Source organism: Protopterus annectens, chromosome 3.part0 (genome assembly GCF_019279795.1).
Source record: "Protopterus annectens isolate FY-2018-M chromosome 3.part0, PAN1.0, whole genome shotgun sequence".
NCBI lineage: Eukaryota > Metazoa > Chordata > Ceratodontiformes > Protopteridae > Protopterus > Protopterus annectens.
Window position 1 is genome coordinate 262,115,904 of NC_056731.1, and position 9,518 is coordinate 262,125,421.

Below are 9,518 nucleotides of genomic sequence, written 5' to 3' on the forward strand. Positions count from 1 at the left end.
TTCCTATAGCAAAGATGTTGCTTTAAACACTTCATATTTTTATAAGTAAACAATGGTTTGTCTCCCACTAAGTTTCTTGTTTTTTCATCAACCAATAAAATATTCCAGCTAGCCACTATTGCTTGTTTAATCTTATCTGTGTTGCCACCGAATGGTAGCAACACTGATAAAGATCTATTAGAGCCATCGGCTGGAACAGTTTCTATCTTTTTCTCTGAGAAATAAGGTTTGGCTCTAGTGCCCCTCATCCCCGATACTTCAGCGTATCTCTCAACTATAAGTTTTTCCTCATAGCCTCTAGACAAAAAATCTGATTTTAGCCTATCCAACTCATCTTGTAATCTCGCTTCCTCACAGCACAATCGTAATGCTCCGATTGCCTGCCCTTTCACAATATTCCCAAACATGGATGGATTGTGCATGCTATTCCTATGCAAAAAAGAAGCTCTATAACAAGCCTTCCTATAAACAGTGGTTTTAAACTCAGAACCCTCTTTGTACACAGATACATCCAAAAAAATCAATACTTTTCCAAGAATGTGTTACTGTAAATCTAAGAAATTAACTACTGCTATTCAAGTTCATATGAAAGGACATGAGACTATCCACAGTGCCATGCCAAATGAAAAAGATCATCCACAAAATGCCTATAAAACAGAATTTGGCCATTGCCTAGCAAATGGTTCCTTTCCCATGCCACCATGACCAAATTCGCATAGGCGTTGGCACAGCTAGTGCCCATCGCTATCCCTTTCTTCTGTAAATAGCAACCTTCATCAAAGAAAAACACATTGTTCTCCAAAACTGTTTCAAGTAATAGAGTAATAAAGTCTGCCTTAACAACGTCAACTAAACCACTATCCAATAACAAATCCCTAACCATCTTAACTCCATTTTCATTAGGAATGCAAGTAAACAATGATTCTACATCCATTGTGACTAATAATAGATCTTGTATTGAGTCAACGTTCCTAGCAAAATCATATAAATCTGATAAAAGCTGTTCAGTGTCCCTTAATACATAGGTATACCTCTGAAGTACTTGTTTTAATTCAAAATCTATATAAATAGACATCGGCTCAGTGAGCCAACCTGCTCCAGCTACAATGGGCCTAAAAGCAGGTTGCAAAGGATTCTTATGTATTTTGGGAAGCCCATACATTCTAGGTATTACTGGATGCTCAACCAAGAAATAATTACATAACTCATAATTCCAACAGACCCAAACCTTTACATTCATGAAACATTCTGTGCAGACTTAAATTAATACCTTGCACTAAGTCAGGAGAGACCCTGTTATAAGCATCAGTGTTCAACATTTTTGTCATGGTCTTGTCATGGTCTCTTTATAATACACACTATCCATGACAACAATCGGGCCTCCTTTGTCAGCAGGTCATATAGCAATGTTCATATTCTGTTTCAAATCATGCAGTGCTGACTTTTCCTCCATTGTTAAATTACTGACATTAGTTCTTTGGAAGGTCTCAAAGCCTCCATAGAAGTCATTTTCCACTGCTTTGACAAATAACTCAACATTTGCTGGAAGATGAGGCATAAAAGTACTTCTTCGTTTAAACGAATGAAATTAATTTGAGGAAACATCCCCAAACATTAACTTCACTGCCAAGTTTCGAGCAAAGACCTTTACAGCTAAAATTGCATCACTTATATCAATATTAGCTGAAGGAATAAAACTAGTCCCTTTGTTCAACAAGTTAATCTCATGTCTTGATAACCTATACTTAGAAATATTCCATACTAGGTTACCCGATTCCATACTAGGTTACCCGATTCCAGAGTTTTGTTAATGTACACACCTGCTGAACATGCGACTGCTCCCGCCGTTTCTGCACTCTCGGCTCGTCCATATCGAGCGGCCTCTTCCTCCCTGTTCTTATCGGGAGGGGGACAGATGGAAAATTTACAATAGGGGCCTTTTCCACTGGTATTTTATGCCTAACATCTAAATTAGGACGAAGCGAGCCTTCAGCTGCCTCTTGTTGTTTAAGACCTGTCATGGATTCTACCAGTGTAGAATATACAGAAAGTGGTAGCGTTGGAGAACAAGGGTTGTCTTGAACATTCAAACCGTTCTCTGATGTTATTTCCTCAACCACTACTCGCCTTTGCCCCGCCTCTTCAGACCTAGGACTCGTGCGCTGTTCCTGTTCCACTCGCCTGTTTTCATTGGTTAAGGCAGATGTCAATCCTCTTTGCCAACGTCTCGAACCTCTCAGGGACTCTGAATGACTTCCATGGGCTTGTACATTGGACACACTAGTTACGTTGTTGTTTTTTGGCCAAACAAATACATTATTTCTACTAAAATCTTGTAGATCTCTTATTAACTTCTTTTTCTTGACTTCTAAAAGATTCTTTTCATATCTCTGTATTTTATCGACCATTTCATGTAAAAAACATTCTGTCAAGTCATGTCCATAAGCACCTTTCAGCTCATTCTGCTGTTTTATTATTGTGTCATGTATATTAAATTCTTGTGGTTGAAGATAGGCCCTGCTGGCCCCTAAATTAATCTGCTACCATTTGGTCAAAAGTTCGGGATACAAATTGCCGTAAGTCGGCATATTCAATATTCTTAGACCTCTTGGAATGACATTATGCTCAAGGTACGCCTCTAAGTGGTATCTCTGACATTGTAGACGTTTAAATTTATAAACATTGTCCTCTATGTCCCTTTTCAGTGTCTTTATTAAACGATCATTACCATTGTTGCTATCATTACTATTGATGTTATTGCTGGAATCATTCATATCAACTTGTAACAAAGGATTTGGAATGTTTGTCAGAAAATTCCGCAGCCTACCATTGGATCCAGATTAACTGGTAGTGTTCATATGTTCATTAGATGCTCCTTCCATGGCCCAGGACCCCTGTAGATATATCCACAAAAAACGATAAAATCCCACAGAAAATACAAAATAACCACCAAAAGGAAGCAGCAATTCAATCAAGATAAAGGCTTTTTCCAGCTAGTAATCCAAACGTCAATGCTGTGCCAACGCCTATGCGAATTTGGTCATGGTGGCATGGGAAAGGAACCATTTGCTAGGCAATGGCCAAATTCTGTTTTATAGGCGTTTTGTGGATGATCTTTTTTTAATTTGGCATGGCACTGTGGATAGTCTCATGTCCTTTCATATGAACTTGAATAGCAGTAGTTCATTTCTTAGATTTACTGTAACACATTCTTGGAAAAGCATTGATTTTTTGGATGTATCTGTGTATAAAGAGGGTTCTGAGTTTAAAACCACTGTTTATAGGAAGGCTTGTTATAGAGCTTCTTTTTTGCATAGGAATAGCATGCACAATCCATCCATATTTGGGAATATTGTGAAAGGGCAGGCAATCAGAGCATCACGATTGTGCTGTGAGGAAGCGAGATTACAAGGCGAGTTGGATAGACTAAAATCAGATTTTTGTCCAGTGGCTATGAGGCAAAACTTATAGTTGAGAGATACGCTGAAGTATCGGGGATGAGGGGCACTAGAGCCAAACCTTATTTCTCAGAGAAAAAGATAGAAACTGTTCCAGCCGCTGGCTCTAATAGATCTTTATCAGTGTTGCTACCATTCGGTGGCAACACAGATAAGATTAAACAAGCAATAGTGGCTAGCTGGAATATTTTATTGGTTGATGAAAAAACAAGAAACTTAGTGGGAGACAAACCATTGTTTACTTATAAAAATATGAAATGTTTAAAGCAACATCTTTGCTATAGGAATATAGATGCTTTTCCATCGTCAGTGGAAAATTTTGTGCCATTTGGCACAAGGAAATGTAGTTGTCCGCAATGTATATTTACAGATGAATCCCGTTTCTTTAAGAACCCGGATACAGGATATCTATGGGAATTGAGGAATCGCAGTACTTGCAACACGCGCAATATTGTGTATGTTGCACACTGTGGCAAATGTTTTAAATACTATGTTGGTAAGACCAACAGATCATTAAGAGAGAGGATTAGAGACCATGTATATTGTTTGGAAAGGAAGCAAGATTGTAGTGCGTTAGCTAAGCATACACTTTTAGAAGGATCTGACCATATATTTTATTATCAAGTATTGCATGTACAATATCCTAAAATTAGGCTGGGTGATATTGTTAATTTAACAGAACAGGCTGAGTTAAAATGGATCTTTAGACTGGCAGCACACAGGGGGAGGGGTCTAAATGAAAGTGTTACTATTAAGCCAGTTCTTAAAGCCAGAGCCATCCGGTAGATGGGCTCAAGATTCATATTTTAAGGGTTATATACATATTTATTTTAAAGTTATGTATCATCGCAATGTTCTTAAAGCCAGAGCCCTCCGGTAGATGGGCTCAAGATTCATATTTTAAGGGTTATATACATATTTATTTTAAAGTTATGTATCATCGCAATGTTTATGTTTCTGTTTTAGTTGGTACACTTTTTGTTAAGTGTCATATAGGATACTTTGGTATCTAATGTGTTTTTAAGTTTTTATAGAGGCAAGCTGTTTCAACAGTACTACCAAGTAGTAATTTTAAGATTGTAGCTAATTTGGTTAATTGAATCATTGCTTCATTGATGTTTGCTATATAACTGATGATGGCTGCTTGATTTTGTAATGTCTGAAGAAGCGGAGAGTATCTCTGCGAAAGCGCTCACATTTTGTTCTTTGAAATAAAGAAGTTCTAACTCAGCATTGACGTTTGGATTACTAGCTGGAAAAAGCCTTTATCTTGATTGAATTGCTGCTTCCTTTTGGTGGTTATTTTGTATTTTCTGTGAGATTTTATCGTTTTTTGTGGATATAAATATATAATATAGATATATAGATTATATATATATATATATATATATATATATATATATATATATATATATATATATAGACTGCGGTAGTGGTGCTGCCGCCTGACAGTAAGACGTTGTCCCATTCGATTCTCAGCTAGAGTGTCTTCTGTCTGGAGATGTGCGTGACTGGACGTACCTTCTTTGAAGGTTGTGCATCAGGGCTGGCAACTCGGCACGTAAAAATCTACTGCCAACCATTAGTGGACCAGTGTTCCATTGTGGCGACCCCTAACCGGGAAAAGCCGAAAGACACAACATATTATATACAATATATATATATATATATATATATATATATATATATATATATATATATACACACACACACACACATACACACACACATTATATATATATATATATATATATTTTTTTTTTTATATACACACACATATACGCACACATATGCACGCGCACACACATCTGCAAATGGTACCATTCTGAAAAGTAAATGACAAAATAGAGAAATGTCCACACATTCCTCCAAAAATGGCAGAAATTCTTCAATATTTCTTTGTAATACATTTAGCGTTTGTTCTCTACTAGGATACGGTGTGCCTCTTTTTAAATAGTAACATTTCTGAAATCAGCATTCTTCCTTTGTAAGGCATACAGTTACTATCACAAGAAGTTCAATAAACTATAGTATCATTACAGTATGCAGACCAAGGATATATAGTCCAAGGTACACAAAGCAATCCATCCCTTTTATGTTACAACTACAGCCACTTACAATGAATCAACAGCTACTGCCATCAATAACACTAATTAACCCACTTTCCAGTACCTAGACACCACAAGAACAATACCAGTAATGACAGCACCTCAATTGGCATTTCACTCATCATCATACCTGTTTTGGCACCTATGTCTCTAATGGACACAGGTGACCTGTAAATGGTTCATCTCCCAGGACCATGCATACTCTAATAAAGGGTATCAAACCTTGTCAGATTTGTGGTGCATGGCTAGGCTTAGAAAGGCCCTTGTGGTCGTTAGCCTAATAAACACCTACGAATCTATACCAAAGACTAAATAAACTATGACAGAACCCAGTCAAACTTATATCAAATTACGATGCAACTGCTCCCTTTTAAAGGGAAAAACTAGCCATCATTAGGAAAACTGCACTGTCTTTGGACAAGTAGTACGAACAAAGTGCAAACAGAAGCTGATATTCAATAGCAAAACAGAGGCAGGAAGGACAAAGGTTACAAAATAATCTATAGTGAACAGGGCAATCACAGATGTGTGCATTCACCATACCAAATCAAACCTTAAACACAACACAAAACAAAGTAACCGAAGAACTCAATGTCTTGTGTCACAACATAAAAGAGAGCCAAAACCAAGCAACTGCATGTTAAAAATCCCTGCGCAATTCACTTAAAAGTTGGTATTAATATATTCACACTATTGTGCGTTTTCATAATGGGTAGTTAATAAATAATATCGGACATTAGCTCCAAACAGTGGTGTTGCGAATTAACATGCATTGAAAGAAAGAAAATTAAATAATCAGGCAATTTCCGGGACAGCCGAAAGGTATGACAGTGACATTTGTGAGCAAGTGGTGAGACATCCTAGCAAATTAAAGACTTAACAACGATAGCTGGCATCTTAGTAAGCAAACGTCTACTTTAAAACACAGACTAAATAAAGATAAGCAAGTCCAACTTGGTATACGGGGACAATGCTGCTGAATAACGTGTGCCAAGTCCACACCTAACATACGGATTCCTCGGTCATTAAATGATGCAGTATACCTGTTTGAAAGCGAAAAAAACATACAACGCACGCTTCCGAAATGGACAAAGAAAGTAAATAAAGAAGACATCTGGCAACACTCGGGTCGCATTAAAAAGGGGATGTCTTATTAAGTAGCCTTCGCTGGATATTAGAAATTCATTATACTCTGCAGGTACAGCCGACAAGAAACTAAAAGGATAAGCACGCAATTATTTAAACAAAGCTCAAATTTCACGGTGGACACTGCGTTTCCAAACATTCGAGTCCTACTGTCCCAATTTCAGAAATTAATGCAAAGAATACTTACAATATAAAGGATGTTCAGGGCGCATAGGGAGTTCTTAGAGCAGGTGAAACTGCCGCAAATCATGGTTGATTTGTTTCTCCTTTTACTTTACTACTAAATTAATTATTTTTCCAAAAAAAAAAAAAACACTGACGTTATCAGCTAACAATACAACAGACCGCCACTAAATATAGTTTGTTGTCCAAACCCGAAAAATAAGATAAAATATTTCTCCAGCGTGACAATAGGTATTTCCCGTTCAACAATTCAGCTAACTACGCAAGCACGTTCCGTCTCGGGGCAGGAAGCCAAGAAGTGATATGTTACCTAAGCCAAGGCCGTGCCCTCCGGATTCAAATCCGTGAGAGGGTGACTCAGTAGTATTCCAGTAGTGTCTTTTTTGTTAAGTATACCCCCAAAAATTATTTTAATCAAAACAGTATCTACCACCCAGAATAATCTTAAAGCGGAGGTGCCGTTACAGACGATGACCAAGAGTTTCAAATATAAATAATTATTTATTTCTTATCTGGATAAGTTAGTTGCTACTTCTCAAAACCCTTTCAATCATATGTGTGCACGGACATTTTATAATTAAATTCATAAACTCCTGACTATATAGGTAGTAGTTCACACCCCACTAACACCTTGCACCCCCTTCACCCTCGTCATACTAGTCATGAACTGTCCACCTCACTTATTCTTCTCGTCATCCTTACTAAGCTGTCTATAACTTCTCCCATACGTCTCCACCTGTGATTACTACAAATCATAGCAGATGGTCAGAAAGAAAATTTTCTCAGTAGAAGGTCTTTATATAACAGAATCCTCCCAAACAATTGCGTGAAGGAAGTATTTGGACAGGCTTAGTTTAATGTATGACCCATAAACAGGTTGGACTTTATGAGGAAGGTCAGTAAACGTAGCAGAAGGACGGCTAAATCTGACGACCTGAATCATTGCAGTTAATATTTATGACCTCTCCATCTCTATTTTCATACTTCCAGAGCTACATGTGTACAGTTAACACTCAGATCTGTTTTACTGGGTTAATTATCACAGGCCATGTTTATTGAACTAATTTCATTACACACATAAGCCAGGGTGCTGTTGTTAATATCCGTTTACTTTCCAAATGTTAGCATTTATCTTGTGCAAGTGTTTGGCACTCCTTTGTTTTTGTACTGCTTATATTATGTATGTGATTGCAGTTTTGTTTTTCTACTACTTATATTTTATGTATTTGTATGCATTTGTGTTTTTGTGCACCTTGGGGCTGAACGTGAAATAGGTTGTCTTGGATCTGTGTTTTACTCCATTTAACAAATATAAATAAATAGCATTAGCAAAACAGATTGTAACATAATATCGGATTAAACAAATAACAAGAACAGCCTCTCTTACTGGGGGGAGGGGGTGTATAAGTCAGCTCCAGTACAGTAATTTTCCACTTTAAAGCTATATGGGGTGCCTTCTGTGCGGAGTCTGTATGTCCTCCCTGTAGTTGCGTGGGTTTCCTCCGGGTGCTCCGGTTTCCTCTCACATCCCAAAGACATGCAGTAGGTGGATTGGACACTCTAAATTGGCCCTAGGTGTGAGTGTGTGCGTGTGTGTGCCTTCTGTGGAAGGTAGGGCGCCGGGCTGGCAACTCGACACCATAAAAGTCCATTGCCAATCATGAGCGAACAGATGATCCGGTGTGGTGACCCCTAACCGGGAAAAGCCGAAAGAAGAAAGCTGTAATACAATTGTGTGTTAATCATTTCACTGAACACATAGAAATTCATCCGCATACATAAGAATTTAAAGCATTACAGTATGTGATTCTACCCTACTGCACAGCACACCTCTCAACCTCTTAGTGCAAGAAGTCTGGACAAAGCCCAGCAAAGTGGGGAGACAAAGGCCCAAAAACAGGGACATATTTTAAATAGTGTTCTTATAGACTTAGAAAGTTGCTAGAGTGACATGGTTTGTTTTAGCATACTTTTTCTGAAGGAGATGAAGTCCGAAACTCAAATGTATGTCATTATTTAGTGATGTAAATCCTCAGATTATCCCAGTGATTTGCCAGAAAAACACAAATATTATGAAGAACAGACCAAAAATATGACAACAATGAGTAGTCCGAAAGCTTTATTGTTAAAACCAAGGTTAAGCGCTTTCTTCCCTCTATTTGGGGACATCCTCAGAACAATTCTAAACTTTGAACCCGACCCTTAAATATTAACATCAATTAAAATTAATTAAAATAATTAATTAATTACCCATAATAACAAATTGTAATGAATTACAAGTAATTACAGTACACTCTAACCATTTAAAAAAAGTCCATCATTTAAATCCATTGTTTTAGTTTATTCTGTTTTTACAGACCAAAAATATGAGACAAAAATCTTGACATTCTGCAAAAATCTGGACAGCTGAGAGGTATGCAGTTGCATAGCTTTGCCAGCACCACTTTTTAATGAATAGCATGCCATGTTCAGCAGCTTAGTTAATTGGCTTCATCAAAGGAAGCACCTCCTAAAGGACTAATATAGCCAAAAAAATGAACAAAATTATCTTATCCTCATGTGGCTTTAGCATTCTTCAGTAGTTGTTACTAATTTTTATTTATTTTATTTTACTTTAGATAAC

The 9,518-nt window shown here is 37.3% G+C and overlaps 1 protein-coding gene across 1 annotated transcript in view; it reads right to left on the reverse strand.

Moving 5' to 3' along the window:
• TSPAN13 (tetraspanin 13) overlaps positions 1–7,283 on the reverse strand; it is a 344,204-nt gene extending 336,921 nt beyond the window's left edge. The window contains exon 1 of the mRNA XM_044064742.1: positions 6,900–7,283. Coding sequence (XP_043920677.1) covers positions 6,900–6,962 — 63 coding nt within the window. The 5' untranslated portion in view covers positions 6,963–7,283. The remainder of the gene's footprint in view (positions 1–6,899) is intronic.
• Positions 7,284–9,518: the final 2,235 nt, after the last annotated feature.